General features: G+C 41.3%; 2 protein-coding genes across 2 annotated transcripts; one reads left to right on the plus strand and one right to left on the minus strand.

The window, feature by feature from the left end:
- Positions 893-1,375, minus strand: LOC107627353. The gene has a single exon (XM_016330195.1). The coding sequence runs from the start codon at positions 1,373-1,375 to the stop codon at positions 893-895; it is 483 nt and encodes a 160-aa protein (XP_016185681.1).
- On the plus strand, positions 15,372-16,396 carry LOC107627352. Its single transcript, XM_016330194.1, has 2 exons — positions 15,372-15,494; positions 15,569-16,396. The coding sequence occupies exons 1-2, from the start codon at positions 15,372-15,374 to the stop codon at positions 16,394-16,396; spliced, it is 951 nt and encodes a 316-aa protein (XP_016185680.1).

A 16,837-nucleotide genomic window follows, 5' to 3' on the forward strand; every position in this document is an offset into this window, starting at 1 on the left:
TTCTTGGGGCCTTTCCCGTTGTCCTTTTTTATGACCATCCTGTGGAAGCAAGAAAGGAAAAATATCAAACTCAAAGAAGTGGAGGTACATGAGCTCTATGTAATGAAAAGGTTGTGCCATAAAATATAGGTATCTTTGTTACATGACAGCTGCAACATGTAACTAGGATAATGTGTGAGGGGCAAGGCAAATTATTTTCATGTGGTGTAAGGGTAGTTTAAGCATGCAAGGAAGAGGCATGAGAAGCACACACCCTTAGGGACCATAAATGGAAGGCAAGCTAAGAAAATGGGAAAGAATGGTTTGTGGAAAGTGGGGATGCACTCAAAAGTGATTGGTTGAGAGGCAAGGTGGTCACAATGAGTCCAAAATTCAAGTGTGCCTTTCATCGAACACTTGGTGTGCATCCTTCAAGTAGTATGTGATTATGTGAAAATGAGAGCAATGTAACTTTCCACAATCCATTATTAATGATTATAGTGCATATTGATTGCAAGAAGAGTGGCTTAACTCTCTGTAGGATATACTAGGAGGGCAGCAAGGCAATCGGCGCGGACGCGCACAGTGCGCTTGCGCGTCGATTGGCAGATTTCGCCCATGTGCGCGGACGCGCCATGTGCGCGCATGCGCAGAGGGGTGGTTTTACACCACTTTTGACATTTTAAAAACCCCCCCCATACAGCCACTCAAGCACTATAGCAGGGCATTTTACTTGGTAAACTATCAATGAAGTCAACAAATGAAGGGGAGTTGTCATTAAAATCTAGCTAACAAACATGAAGTCAAGTGTCTATGTACAAATCTCAAAGGAAGATCTTACCATGGTGGGGTGTCTCCCACCTAGCACTTTTGTTTAACGTCCTTAAGTTGGACTTTCAGTAGCTTATAGTGTTTATTCAATAGTTGCATCCCTCAAGAGGAACACTTCAAATTCCTTGGCGTTCTTTCTTTGCTCGCCATGATACAATTTGAGACGGTGCCCGTTTACCTTGAAGATGTTCGGGCTTGATGGGTGGCGCAAGTGGTAGACTCCATAAGGTTCTACTTTCTCTACTTGGTAGGGCCCATCCCACCTTGATCTAAGCATTCCGGGTAGTAATCTCAACCTTGAATTGTAGAGAAGGACTAGATCACCGGGTCGGAATTCTCTTCTCCTAATGTTCTTGTCATGGATGGCTTTCAACTTTTCCTTATAAAGTCTAGAGTTGTCGTAAGCTTCCAATCTCAAACATTCTAATTCTGCCAATTGAAGCTTTCTCTCTACTCCGGCCCCACCCAAGCTCATATTACACTCCTTTACGGCCCAATAAGCTTTGTGTTCAATCTCCACCGGTAAGTGACATGCTTTACCATATACAAGCCGGAAGGGGCTCATGCCAATGGGTGTCTTGTAAGCCGTTCGATAGGCCCAAAGTGCATCGGAGAGTTTAATGCTCCAATCTTTCCTATTCGGCTTTACAATCCTTTCTAACACGTGCTTGATTTCCCGGTTAGAGACTTTGGCTTGGCCGTTTGTCTGAGGGTGGTAAGCCGTGGCGACTTTGTGGATGATGCCATATTTTCTCATGAGGCCGTCTATTCTTTTGTTGTAAAAGTGGGATCCTTGGTCACTTATGATTGCTCTTGGGGCGCCAAAGCGACAAATGATATTGTTCCTCACAAAAGAATACACAACATTAGCGTCATCCGTTCGGGTGGGGATTGCCTCCACCCATTTTGACACATAATCGACGGCTAACAAGATGTAAAGAAAGCCATTGGAATTTTGAAATGGTCCCATGAAGTCGATTCCCCATACGTCAAAGATTTCGCAAAAAAGCATGTTTTGTTGGGGAATTTCGTCCTTCTTGGAAATATCTCCAAACCTAATACATTGGGGACAAGATTTGCAATAGAGAGAAGCATCTTTGAGAAGAGTTGGCCACCAAAATCCGCAATCAAGGATTTTTCTTGCCGTTCTTTGGGGCCCGTAGTGACCACCTCCTTCGGAAGCATGGCAAGCGTCCAAGATTGCTTGGAATTCGGTTTGAGGTATGCACCGTCGCATTATTTGGTCCGCTCCACACCTCCATAAATAGGGATCATCCCAAATATAGTATTTGGATTCACTTTTCAGCTTATCCTTTTTGTTTTTGTCGAGATTGGGAGGGAAAATGCGTGAAACCAAATAGTTTGCTATTGGGGCATACCAAGGAACCACTTCCGAGATTGCATGCAAGGCATCTAAAGGAAAGGAATCGTTGATAGGAGTGGTGTCGCCTTTTGTGTGTTCGAGGCGACTTAAATGGTCCGCCACTAGGTTTTGGGAACCGCTCCTATCTTTGATTTCGGGTTCTTTTGGCCTTGGTTGTCTCCCTTGTTGGTTGGGCTTCATCCTCAACTATGGCTTGTGGTGTCTCCTCTTCTACTACCTCTTTTATATCTATTCTCTCTTCCTCTTGGGCGGTTGTGATAGGACTTGGGTCCTTTGCTTCCTTTTCTTTTAGTTGTGTACCGGATCTAAGGGTGATGGCATTGATGCCCCCTTTTGGGTTTGGTTGAGGTTGAGAAGGAATGACACTTTGGATTGGGGGTTGAGGGGTGGGGGTCGATGGTGTGTCCATGCGTGCAAGAAGAGCTTGTAGTGTAGAGGTGAGGCCGGTGAGGCCAGAAGCAAGTGTGTTTTGTAATTCCTTTTGGCCTTGGATAATGGTCCGGAGTGTTTCATCTTGGTTGGAGGGGGTGGTTGCATATGTGAGTTGAGGAGTTTGTGATTGGTTGGGTGGTGGTCTTTAATGTGGTGGTTGATATGTTTGGTAGTTTCTTTGTGGGTTTTGTTGATTGTATGGTTGATTTTGGAAGTTGTATGGTCGGTTTTGTGAGAAATTTTGCGAGTTGTTATTCCATCTTTGACCTCCTCCATTGTTGTTGTTGTCCTTATTCCCTTGTTGATGATTGTCTTTCCAATTTTGATTATTGTGTCCACTTCCTTGGTTGTAGCCTCCTCCTTGATAAGGGTGTCCTTGGTTAGGATTACCTCCTTGGTAGTACCTTTGATTAGGGCGGTCATAGAAATTATGGGTAGCCGCCAAAGTGTTATCTTCTTGAAGGCTTGGGCACTCATCCGTGTGGTGAGAGTAGCAAGAGCAAATGCCACACACTCTTTGAGGGACCAATTGTTGGTTGTGTTGTTGAGGTGGTGGAGGATGTTGTTGATATGATTAAGGTTGTTGTGGTTGTTGTTGGTTCAATTGGAGTTGCCTCAAAACGGATGTCATCTCATTCAAGGATTGAGTTAGAGCGGTGGCTTCACTACTAGTTGATACCTCGTTCACGGTCCTTGGACGGTTGACTCTTCGCCTCATATGTTGATTGGATTCGGCTAAGTCAATAATAAGTTGCCATGCCTCCTCCGCGGTTTTATATTTGGACAAAGAACCATTGCTAGAAGTGTCCAAGAGGGTTCTATCTTGCTCTCGCATCCCTTGACATATGTATCCAAGCAATACTTGAGTGTCGATCATGTGATTAGGGCATGCATCTAGTAATTTGCAAAACCATTCCCAATACTCATAGAGTGGTTCCGTCTCACCTTGCACAATACAAGACATTTCCTTCCTTAGCCTATCCATTTTTTCCGGGGGCAAGAATTTATCCAAGAACCCCCTTCTAAGTAGGTCCCAATCGGAGGTAACTTCACTAGAGAGAGTGTAGAACCATTCTTTGGCCTTGTCCTCAAGAGAGAAAGGGAAAGTAAACAACCATATAGCAACTTCATCGGACCCTTCCCGTCTAGTAGTCGAGCATATGCGATGGAAGTCCTTGAGATGTCGAATAGGGTCTTGTGCGGGAAGCCCGTGAAACTTGGGTAGGAGGTTGATCAAAGCGGTCTTCAATTCAAAGTTCGCATTCAAATTGGGGTGAGTTACATGAAGGGGTTGAAGGACATAATCCGGTGCACCCGCTTCCTTGATGGTAACTCTCCTTGGAGCGTCCATGGTATTAGTACCTAAAACAAAAGAAGAATTGTTAGTGAGAATGACGGGAGTGTGATTAATGCCTTCTTTGAGTGACGGTTCAATGTTCACTTCTAGTAAGGTGGTTGAGGTGGTGAAAACCTCTTCACCTTTTCCAAATCTTAGCCGCCTCCGAGCTTGTCTAATATGAAACAAAGTACGTTCTATTTCCGGATCAAAAGGGGCTAAGCTCGGATTCGGTTGTGAACGCGTCATGCAATGAAGGGGAAATAGAATTCATTGTAACGATGAGGAGTTACTCAATTGAGTAGTTTACAATGAAGTGCAACTATGTACATATATACACGCTTAATCCAAAACAATAACATGGCACACTAAGCAACATTCCCCGGCAACGGCGCCATTTTGACAAATGAATTTTTGCCGGTATAGAAATTATCAAATGATCAATCGTAGTATAGTCTAAACCGACGCAAACTCCTTCGTCAAACAAATTAGGTACGCGCACGCGCCGTCGAGGCGTCTTGTAATGTGCGTGGAGGCGTGATGTACGCGTGCGCACCCATGAAGATCCTGGCTTAGCCGCTTCTCAAGCCGGCTCTTGGCTTTGGCTTCACGAAATCAACTATTGATACAACTATTCAACTCCTTCCAAGGACCAAACCCTATGCCAAGTGTGGAAATTCTACTCCATAGCTAGTGTTGTCATTTTATCAAACATGTGACGAGCAAGAAGGAAAGTCATAGTAAAATGAGAAGAAAAGTCGAATTGAAAGTATTGCAACACAAAGATCTAACAACAAGTCTCAAAGAATAGCAATGAAAATCGAATCCTCAAAATAGAGACGAAATCCCAAATTACAAAGTTGAATTCTAGATCTATGAGAATTGATCAATTGCATCTACTACTTGAAATTGGAGAAGAAAATCTATGACATGAACAATGTGAACAATGTGGAGTGAGAATTATAATGGATCTCACCAAAAAGTCATTGAAAATTCAGAAATTAGATGAGGATGAACCCTAGTGAAAAGCTTGGAATCTCCCTCTTCTTCTCCCCAAAGTCATATTCGCAAATCGGCGCGCACGCGCAAGGTACGCGCACGCGCCGTCGAGGCGTCTTGTAATGTGCGCGGAGGCGTGATGTACGCGTGCGCACCCATGAAGATCCTGGCTTAGCCGCTTCTCAAGCCGGCTCTTGGCTTTGGCTTCACGTTGCCCTATCCGCGCGGGCGCGCCAAGTGCGCGCACGCGCCCATGCGGAAATTTCCAAAGCTTAATCCTCATGCTTCCTTCCTTTGTACCCGTCTTCCTTCTCTCTTTCGGTCCATTCCTACTCTATATCCTGAAACCACTTAACACACAAGTCACGGCATCGAATGGCATCAAGAGAAGATTAGAAATATATCTATTTTAGTGCGAAATAAGCATGTTTTCATTCATGAGGCGAAATTAGGAAAGGAATGCAAAATCTTGTATTTTCATATAGAAAGTGTGTGGAATCATTGATAAAACCCCCTGAAATCAGCATAAGATAAACCCTCAAATTGGGGTTTGTCAGTGATACACAAGAAGACGGGTGTAAAAGCAAAGTTTGGGACCCTGGAATTCATTCCCACAATCAACACTCTTGGGGCTTTGTCACTTGCTTCAACTTGTTCAAAGGCTTTATGCACCTAGTTTGGGATCCCGGTAGCCATTAGAATTACAAACATTGGTGGAGATTCCTGGATCAGTACAAGCACAAGCCACCATGACAAGAAGCTCACAACATGTCCAACTTAAGGACTTTAACTAAAAGTGCTTGGTGGGAGACAACCCACCGTGGTATGATCATTCTTTTTCATTCTTAGTTGTTTTTTGTAATAGTAGTTTTCTTACTTAGTTGATTTTTATTAAGTTCTTACTAATTTTCTAATCATGTAGCTATTTTATAACAGGAACCGAACACCTCAAGCTAAAAAAAAAAAAAAAAAAAAGCACCCGACGCGAAAGCGTCGCTGACGCGTACGCGTCATCTAGGGGTGCAAGAAAAATACAAAGTTACAGAGAGTTGCACGGGAGTGCCGCCAGAATGAAGTCTTTCGCACAAACAAGTCCACGCGTTCGCGTCGTTTATGATTTTCGCCATCCACGCGTCCGCGTCACTCGCGCGAACGCGTGACCTGTAGAATCGACGTAAAAGAGTGTTTGGACAGAGAGTTGTGCTGGCTTGGGGCAAGAAGTGTGCTAAAAGCACAAATTTGGTCACGCGAACACGTACCCCACGCGTCCGCATCGTTTTATTAATATCGGCCATCCACGCGATCGCGTCACCCACGCATTCGCGCCACTTCAACAGCGCGCTAACCGCACGATCGCGTGACCCACGCGTCCGCGCCGCTTACGCCGCACTAATTCCACCCAGTTTTCTTTCCCTCTCTCTCCCAATCCTAATTTTCTCTTATTCTTTTATCCTCTTCTTTTTCTTTCTTTCATAATAAATTATCTCTTTCTATTTTTAGTTCTTCTTTACTTGAGGACAAGCAAACTTTTAAGTTTAGTGTTGACGCTTCGCTTAGAAGTTTTCTGTTTATTCCTATGGCACCAAAAGGGAGGCGAATCATCTTCACTAAGGAGCACAACCTGAAGAATAAACAATTGCTAGGATAACTAAGGTGGTTGAGTTCCTTTCATTTTTTTTATTCCTCCCCTCTTTGTCTATGTTATGTTCTGGTTTTCTACTATTTTTCTTTGTTTGTTGCATGATCCTTTATTAGTTAGAATCCTAGGACTAGTTTAGTTTTCTTTTAATTACTTTAATGCTGAAAAGATGTTTCATGTACCACTCACTGAACTTGAACCTAAAAAGAAAAGAAAAAGAAGTGATGTAGTGCATGAGAATTTGAGTTTAATTTTTAGAGTAGTCTTATTTACTTAAATGTGGTGGTATTTTCTGTGACTCTGAATGCATGCTTGAACAGTGCATATTTTTTATAGTGAAGTTTATGAATGTTAAAAATTATTGGCTCTTGAAAGAATGATGAGAAAGAGAAATGTTATTGATAATCTAAAAAATCATAAAATTGATTCCTGAAGCAAGAAAAAGCAGTGAAAAACACAAAGCTTGCGAAAAAAAAGAAAAAAATAAAATAAAATAAAATAAAAAGCAAGCAGAAAAAGCCAATAACCCTTTAAACTAAAAGGCAAGGGTAAAAAGGATCCAAGGCTTTGAGCATTAATGGATAGGAGGGCCCAAAGGAATAAAATCTTGGCCTAAGCGGCTAAATCAAGCTGTCCCTAACCATGTGCTTGTGGCGTGAAGGTGTCAAGTGAAAAGCTTGAGACTGAGCAGTTAAAGTCATGGTCCAAAACAAAAAGAGTGTGCTTAAGAACTCTGGGCACCTCTAACTGGGGACTCTAGCAAAGCTGAGTCACAATCTGAAAAGGTTCACCCAGCTATGTGTCTGTGGCATTTATGTATCTGGTGGTAATACTGGAAAACAAAATGCTTAGGGTCAAAGCCAAGACTCATAAAGTAGCTGTGTTCAAGAATCAACATACTAAACTAAGAGAGTCAATAACACTATCTGAATTCTGAGTTCCTATGGATGCTAATCATTCTGAACTTCAAAGGATAAAGTGAGATGCCAAAACTGTTCAGGATTGAAGTTGTAACCCCACTACAAGAGAAGACATGGGCTTAATTGAACTCTCATTCTCATGCAAATTCACATCCTAAGCTTATATTAGTTTTGGTTGCTTGAGGACAAGGAACAGTTTAAGTTTGGTGTTGTGATGCGTGAGCATCTTGTCTATCTCTTCCTAGTGAATTTGCATCTAATTTGTTGAGTTTAATTAAGAATTAATTATATTTTAGCCACTATGGATGCTATTTTGAGTTTTGTGCAATACTGTTTATTTTAGGTAGCATTTGGCGGAATTTGATGGAGTTTCTGCAGAGAAAGAGAAGAAACCAAGGAGATGACCAGCGAATACCGACGCGGACGCATGGCTCCCGCGACCGCGCGGAATGGAGGAGATCGCAATGAAGCGATCGCGTGCCTGACGCGAACGCGTGGACTGGAATCTGCACAAATGACGCGAACGCGTGGACGACGCGGACGGGTCACATGCGCCACGTGCAGAAAAACGCTGGGGGCAATTTCTGGGCTATTTTGACCAGTTTCCAGCCCAGAAAACACAGATTAGAAGCTGCAGCATGGACAATTCAAGTGGTCCGCATCCATCCATTGAAGATTTGATTATTTAAATTAATTCAAATTTAAATTCAAATTTTGATTCTAGAAAAAGATATTATTTTAATTTTTAGTTTTAGATATTAGATTTTAAATTTATTATGATTAGTTATAAAAGGAGGAAGCTTTCCTTTCTTTGGGAGGTCCTGGGGGAGATTCCACTTCATCCCATTAGGGGAACATAATTGACAATCCTAATTTTCTCTCTATTCCATGAGCAACTAAACCTCCACTGTTAAGGTTAGGAGCTCTGTCTATTTCTATGGATTAATTTTATTGCTTTTTCTATTTTATTTATGTATGGATTTATAATTTAAGAATTGTTTTCGCTCTTTATTTTATGAATTTGGGTGGAACGGAAGTATGACCCTCTTTCTATTTGAGTTCTTGTAAAACTTGGAAAAACTCTTTACTTGAACAACAGCTTGAAAACATATTCTCCTAAATTTTAATTATTTGGACTTAACGGGATACGTGACATATAATCCTTTTATTTTTGGGTAATTAGAGTTTTTGTGGCATATAAACTGGAATTTGATTATCACCCTCTAATTGGAATTAATTGATCAAGGAATTGGCTGTTGATGAATTTTAGAGGAGACTAGGAAGGTCTAAGGAATTAGGGTCTAGTCACAAATAGTTTGCCATGAATTAAATCCTACATGTTTAAAATAGTTAATAAGAAAAGTTAATCCGGAAAAATAGATAACTCTGAAGCCTTAACTATTTTCTCCATATTTTATTCCCAACTTATTTACTTGCCTGTCTTTAAACTTTGAATTTACTTTTTAATGTTTTTGAACTTCCAGCGCTATCTTCTGTTTGTCTAACTAATCCTATCAAACGCTATTGTTGTTTAATCCATCAATCCTCGTGGGATCGACCCTTACTCACGTAAGGTATTACTTGGTACGACCCGATGCACTTGCCGGTTAGTAAGTGTGGTTGTAAATTACCGCATCATCTACCCTATTCTAGCGTCCAACGCCCAAGGGAGGAGTGACAACAATCCAACGCCCAAGAAGGTGCCCCTAGCCAGAGTTCAACGCCCTAGAGCCCTCCTAGCACGTGGCTTACTCTTTTGCTCAGCCCAAACACTTACCAAGGGGCCCCGGAAGTGGATTTTCACACTAAAAGACTGTTTTACCCTTTTTATGTAAATCTTAGTCAATAGATTAGTATATATAGAACAAGGATCACCCTTGTTCAAAGACTTTGGAGAGACTTTTTGACACTTTACACGTTTCATATTGTATTTTCTATCAGTATGAGTCACTAAACCTCCTAGGTTGAGGCTAGGAGCTCTGCTGAGTTTTATGAATTAATAAAAGTATTACTGTTCTATCTCAATTCATGTTTGATTCTCTATTCTAAGATGTATCTTCGTTCTTCATCCTTATGAATACATTGAACCGGCACAAGGTTATCTCATTCTACATGGGTTCAGAGTGAGTCTTTCATCAAACAATGATGAACCACTAGCTTGATTATACATCTCTTAGACGACTAATCCACGAATTCATTGGGGACTTCTCGAGACACCAGTTCAGCCGAGGTATGGGAAGATTAGAGTCTTTGTGGTAGAGGCTAGAACCAAAGGTGCAGCATTCTCTGATCTGGAAGATTTGACCTTGTCTGTGGCGTTTTGAGTAGGATCATCAAGGGGAATGAACTGCAGGAGCTTTACCCTCAATCAGACTGGATCTGCACTAACCCTGGGGTTCAGCACTGGAGGAGAATTGGCGACCACTCAAGAAAGGTGTTGATTACATACAGCCTGCCATAGAAGAAGTCATTCACAGTTGGAGTAGACAATAAGACCGAATTGATCCAGAAGAGCAAAGCATCTCCGAAACCTTAACCATCTTCTTATCATTGCATTCACCATCACTGAGTAACATTTTCTTTATTTTACTTTTATGCACTTAAACAAACAAACTACTTTTCTATTCGCCTGACTAAGATCTACAAGATATCCATAAATTGATTCAAATCACAATTCTCGTGGGATCGACCCTAACTCACCTCAGGTATTACTTGGACGATCCAGCACACTTGCTGGTTCAATTGTGCGAAGTGTAATTCCGCGCACCAAGTTTTTGCCACCAGCAGGATGCCCCTTTACCACCACCCGTCATCCGGCTGAGGATTTGGCCCAATGGCATGCAGTCGTGAGTATATACAATTTTGTGTTTCTATGTGTTTCTGAATTTTGTGTTTTTTCTCTACAAGATTTTCACTAAACCCCAACACTTGCACGCAGGAGAATAGTGATGTAATTAAGTCGATGTACGACCACCCATGGCCGACCTACACGCAGATTCCGACAAAGACTAGAGATTGATGGTTTTCGAAGTGGGCGGTAAGAACCCATTAATATTGAATTAATTAACTGTATTTGAATTGTATCTTATTCTGACTAACTTTTGTAATGGCGAATCACTTTGTGTAGTTGAAATTCCTATGGATGCAGAGCATAATCTCATGATCCAGAAGATATATGACCACCGGGCAGCCAAACGACTTCAATAGATGATAAACGACATTTGGCGGGGGTGCGACCACCTAACATCGTAGATCCGTCCAGCCATCAAGAAGGAAATGGAGACCTATTTTGCTAATGGCGAGGGGTTCAAGTGTCACCATCTAAAAAACATCGCTAATAGGGCTTCACCCAGGTCATCGAAGTATACGGGTGGGTCGGCGACCTTCATGAAGATGAATAGCAGACTGGTAGGTTTTTGGTCATTGTTTTATATTTTACTAGTTACTTGAATTAGTTGTTTAATTTGTTCATTTATTTTATTGGTTGATATATTAATTTGTAGTCTAGGTCGTTAGACCGCGAGGCAACACTAGCGGAGACCTTCAAGTATATTCATAATTTGAAGGCCAATAAGAAAGGATTTGTTGACGAGCGGTCAGCAGCCCATTATGTGAGTCTAAAGTAATTCTAAGTTTCAAATTTATTTGGTTTTAAGTCATTTATTTAACTGATATCCTAATCACGACGTGTGTGATGCAAGAGGAGTACACGCAGAGGTTGGAGGCCGCAAACCAGCAATCTCAGCCGCCTAGTGGGGACGACGAAGCCAGCTTTGAGACCTTAGTGGTAGATCTGATAGGGTTCGGCGTGACACCGCCTCTGAACCCCACAAGAATCACCGCTTCAGATTGGGGTCGTTCTTCGCCAGTGGCCTCTGCTCCTTCGCGTTGGCGGCTTCCTTTACCTCTGCCACCAGCCTCGCCGATCCTCAAGAAGTTGTTGACTTGAGGGATGAGGTGCAGAAGCTGGCACAAGAGCTTTACTAGCAAGTAGAGCAGTCTGAACAAAGGTATAATGACCTTCTTGCACGCATGGGAGGAGTCATTGCCATCAGCTCGGACCTAATAGAGAAGATGGAGCAGCTCGATCGGTTACGAGAGCAGATGGAGCAGTACAACCATCAGGTGCGCTTTAGAAGCAGCGGCACTGCTGGTTCTAGCGGCAATGCTGCTAGTGGGGCTCTGATGTTAACACCTTCACCGTCGCCTCAGCAGGGGGACCCGAACGACGACGATGATTATTGGAATTTGTATTCTACTTCGTTGGATTCTACTTCTATGACATTTTATTGTATTCAGACTATTTATTTTTAATAAAATAATTCGCTAATTTCTGCTAATTTTAGATTTCTGCCAACAATTCTATTAACAAGAATTCTAATTCGACTACTACTTGTAGCTAAACTGTGCCAAAATAATATATAAAAATACTACCGTCGGATTTACCATCCGATTAATCCAATGGTAACTTAGCACCTAAACACGTGAAATGGCGCCAAAGTTACCGTTGGATTAATTCGACGGTAATCATCAACTCAGTCTCAACAAATTCATTGAAAATACCGACGAAAAATATGCCGATAATTAGCGTCGGACGTAAAAAATCTGTCGATAAATAATTTTCAGTGCGAATAATACTATCAACTCCAGGATGTCGATAAATTTAATCGTAAATTAATTATCGATGGATTTTCAATTAATTCGACAATAAATTTAACGGTCAGTATTTTTTTGTAGTGTTATTTTTTTGGTACAACGTTATCTTATAACGATTTATATATGAAAGGATTTTTTCTATTCAATTTTTGTTTAGAGAAATCATGTAAAATTAGTTTCTTTTGTAATTTATTTGGGTAAAAAAGACGAAGGTACAATATAGTAAAAACAAAAAATAAAACTTACTCTTTTGTGGATCGATATATTATTATTGTATTCTATGTGTGTATATATAGATAATCTTAAATCTTAAAAATATCTTAGTACACACGTATAAGGTAACCGAAGATTTAGATATGCGCAGTGACCAGATTGTGACACAGAATTGAGTCACACACGAGTTGAAATAGAACGGTAGTACTTTTATTAATCCATGAAAATCAGAAGAGCTCCTAACCTTAACCTAGGAGGTTTAGTGGCTCATGCTGTACAACAAAAACTCGAATAATGTAAAAGTGGGGGAAGAAGATCAAAAGTTCTTAACAAAGGGTGATCTTCTCCTATAAATACTAATCTAGTGACTAAGGATTACATAAGAAGGGTAAAACAGTCTTTTAGTGTAAAAATCCACTTCTAGGGCCCACTTGGTGAGTGTTTGGGCTGAGCTCAGAGTGTCTCCATGTACTAGGACTCCTTAGGGGCGTTGAACGCTAGCTTGGGACCCCCTAATGGGCGTTGGACGCCAGCTACCCCTTTTGGGCGCTGGACGCCAGGAATAGGCTGGTGGCTGGCATTGAACGCCAGTTTTGGGCCTTGATTTCCAAAGCAAAGTATGGACTATTAAATATTTCTAGAAATCCCTGGATGTTAGCTTTCCATAGCCGTTGAGAGCACGCAATTTGGACTTATGTAGCTCTAGAAAAGCTCTTTCGAGTGCATGGAGGTCAGAATCCAACAGCATCTGCAGTCCTTTCTCTGTCTCTGAATTAGACTTTGCCGAAACTCTCTGATTTCAGTCAGAAAAACCTGAAATCATCATAAAACATACAAACTCAAAGTAGAATCCAGAAATGTGAATTTTAGACTAAAAGCTATTAAAATAAAATAAAACTTAAACAAAACATAATAAAAATCTATATGGAAATGATGCCAAAAAGCGTATAAAATATCCACTCATCAGTTGAGATGTGAGGTCTGAGGCAAAGTATCCCACCCGCATCCTTTCAGATCATAGGAGTGTTCTTGGCACTATAGCCGTAGGGGGTCCCGTATCAATATTCGTGATCAAAAGGCGACATCTCCATGGAGATGTGTCGGGTTGGCAGTTGACCCGACAATGTGATATCACAGCCAAATAGGACAGGCATTCATCATGTGCCTATTCTATCTGTTTTTTTTTGCTTTGCCGACTCGTATTGTTTGCCTAATTGTATAACATGCCTAATTGATTATTGAATTACTTGATATATATGATTATAGTTGTGCTTTACTTGCATTGTTATTACTTGTGTTTTCTACTAGGATTGAGGAGGTTTGGAAGGCGGTGGCGATGGGATTGCATGGAGGTTAGGCTGGTGAAGGCTGTGGGACAGCGGTGAACTGATAGTTTAGAATTCCTTAAGTTAGATTACCACCTTTTCATTATGGTTTTAAAGTTATGGTTTTAAATTTAGTTATGCTTTAAGTTGAATCTAGTGATTGATATGAAGCTCTAGGATTGCCTCTGGCGTCCCAGAGTCTTATATCTTACATTACTGGGCACTGTTACCATACTAAGAACCTCCGGTTCTCATTCTATACGTTGTTGTTATATTTCAAATGCAGGTCGCAACCCTCCTCGATGAGTTGCTTGATGCTGGAAAAGCGGAGGACCTTATTCCATTTTGTTGTCAGTTTGGTTATTTTGACTAGTTCTCTCACTTTTGTATTTATATTTGCCTTAGAGGCTTACTTTGAGAGAGATAATCTGTATATGATGTTTTAACTTTTAAAACTCTATATGTCTGTATATAACTAGTCGGCCTAAACTCCGCAGGCTAAGGCTAGTTCCTTATAACTATTATACTCTCTTATATACTTATATCTTGTTATCTTGTATCTATATCTTGTGCCTTATGTTTGTAGCTTTGTGTGAACATTTTGCTCTTTTGAAACTCTATTTTAAGCTTATTTCTTCATCAGGCTTCTAGAATTATTATTTCTTTCTATATATATTTATGTATAAGCCTTAGGATTGTCATAACCTTTGATTAACCTTTGCTTTACGGCATAGGTTATCTGCTTGATATTGAATAGCACGCTTGTTTGTGAGTGCCTTTTTGGGATAATAGAAGCAATAGGCTATTGATATTGATACTGATCACCTTGATATCGACTGTTTGATACAGATAGGAACCCTAATAGCTACTCGTGGACGAGGTCGTACTCGTACACGGGGAGGAGCTGAGAATGAACAACCGGCCGACAACCATGCCAAGTTCATGGCGGCTATGACTTTTTGGCCAATACAATGCAAGCTAACGCTGCTATGACGATGCAAGCCATGGAAAGGATGGGTCAACCGACAGGGAACGCTAATGGAAAAGGGAACATAAATGGGGACGGAGACAGTAATGACTTAGGAGGTGCTCCAATGACCTTTGCTTCGTTTCTCAAGTTTCATCCATCAACTTCACAAACCCTACTGAAGCGGATAATTGGTTCCAGGCCATGGAGCGTGCGTTACAAGCCCAGCATGTTCCGAACAACCAATTTGTGGAGTTTGCTGCGTATCAACTTTTAGGAGAGGCTCAGCATTGATGGCAACGAGAATGCCGCTTACTACAGCTTCAAAATGCCGACATTCCTTGGGATGTATTCCAGACAGCTTTTTACAAGAAACACTTTCCTGAATCTGTAAGGGAAGCGAGGGAATTGGAGCTTATGCAGCTGAAGCAGCGCTTATTGTTTGGGCCGAATACACTAGTCGATTTGAGAAGCTCTGTAGGTTCTCTAGGGTATGTTAGGGTGCCCCAGAGTCCTATGACAGTTGGAAGTGCAATAAGTACCAAGGAGGCTTAAAGGATTCTATTATGACTGCTGTGGCTCCTTTGGAGATTCGGATTTTTTCCGAGCTTGTGAACAAGGCAAGAGTTGTTGAAGAGTGTGCGTAGGAAGTGGCATCATCAAGAGATAGTTGTGGGGAAAACAACAACCATGGGAAAGGAAAATATTTTCCACCAAAAGCTCAAAACTTCAAGAGAGGAGGACATGCACCGCAAGGTTAAGGAGGCTTCAGGAGGAACAACTATGATCATTACCAGCATGCCAAGGGGAGAGGTAATCAGAGTAAGGCTTCTCCAGGTTTAACTTGTGATCGTTGTGGACATTTTCATCTGAATGACTCGTGCAAGTTGGGTATATGTGGATGCTTTATATGTGGACTGCCTGGACATATGGCGAAGGATTACCCTCGCAGGAGGACTCCAAATGCGGGCCAGACCCATCAAGGTCAGATATTTGCTGTGAATACTCAGGATGCTGTGAAGTCAGATCCGTTGATGAGAGATAACTGTTTATTTGTTGAGAAAATATTGGCTGTATTATATGATACTGGAGCTTCGCATTCGTTAATTGCACTTCATAAAGTTGAGGAACTAGGATTAAAAGTGTCAGAGTTGGCATTTGATTTGCATGTGCATACCCCATATCAAATGGTTGTGACTAGGTCAGATTGTAGGCAAATAGCTTTCAAGCTTGAGGGTAGAAAATTTGTTCATGACATAATCTATTTGCTAATGGTTGGGTTGGAGATGATTTTAGGATTTGATTGGATATCAAAAAATTGGGTTTTGTTGGATTGTTTTCAGCGATTGATTTGGTTTATGCCGGAGGGAGAAGGTGGAGTAGTGGTAGCTGAGGGTTATTACCTGAACTCTATTTTAGTGAATTGTAGTGGGGAAGAATGTCAGGCGTATATATTGTTGGCTGCGAATGCGCTAGGTGATGAGCAGAGGTTAGATCAGATTCCGGTAGTTAGGGACTTTCCTAAAGTATTTCCTGAAGATATTCTTGAATTTCTGCCTCAAAAGGAAATTGAATTTGTGATTGACTTGGTGTCAGGAGCCGGACCAGTGTCGATTGTGCCATACCAAATGGCTCCAATAGAGCTGGCTGAACTTAAGACTCAGTTGGAAAAGCTTCTGAACAAGAGGTTCATTCGACCAAGTATATCTCCTTAGGGAGCGCCAGTTTTGTTGGTAAAGAAGAAAGATGGAGGAATGCGACTTTGTGTGGATTACCGGCAGTTAAACAAAGTGACTATGAAGAACAAGTATCCGTTACCGAGGATAGATGACTTAATGGATCATTTGCAAGGTGTTGGGGTGTTTTCTAAGATTGATTTGAGGTCCGGTTACTATCAGATAAGAGTGAAGGAGGATGACATTCCGAAAACTGCGTTTAGGACGCGCTATGGACACTACAAGTTTGCGGTGATGTCTTTTGGGTTGACAAATGCCCCTGCTGTGTTCATGGATTACATGAACAGGGTATTTCGTCCCTTTTTGGATAAATTCGTGGTGGTATTCATAGATGATATTCTAGTTTACTTAAAGATGGCAGAAGAACAGGAAGAGCACTTGAGAATTGTGTTGCAAATTCTGAAGGAGCTGAAATTGTAT

This window comes from Arachis ipaensis, chromosome B02, assembly GCF_000816755.2.
Source record: "Arachis ipaensis cultivar K30076 chromosome B02, Araip1.1, whole genome shotgun sequence".
In the NCBI taxonomy this organism is placed as follows: Eukaryota; Viridiplantae; Streptophyta; class Magnoliopsida; order Fabales; family Fabaceae; genus Arachis; species Arachis ipaensis.

Excerpts from the sequence above, each read along its gene's own strand:
- LOC107627353 (XM_016330195.1), bottom strand. The coding sequence starts at position 1,375 with ATGAGCCCCTTCCGGCTTGTATATGGTAAAGCATGTCACTTACCGGTG.
- LOC107627352 (XM_016330194.1), top strand. The coding sequence starts at position 15,372 with ATGGGAAAGGAAAATATTTTCCACCAAAAGCTCAAAACTTCAAGAGAG. Across the intron at positions 15,495-15,568 it reads CCAGCATGCCAAGGGGAGAG|TTGGGTATATGTGGATGCTT; the intron begins GTAATCAGAGTA and ends GACTCGTGCAAG.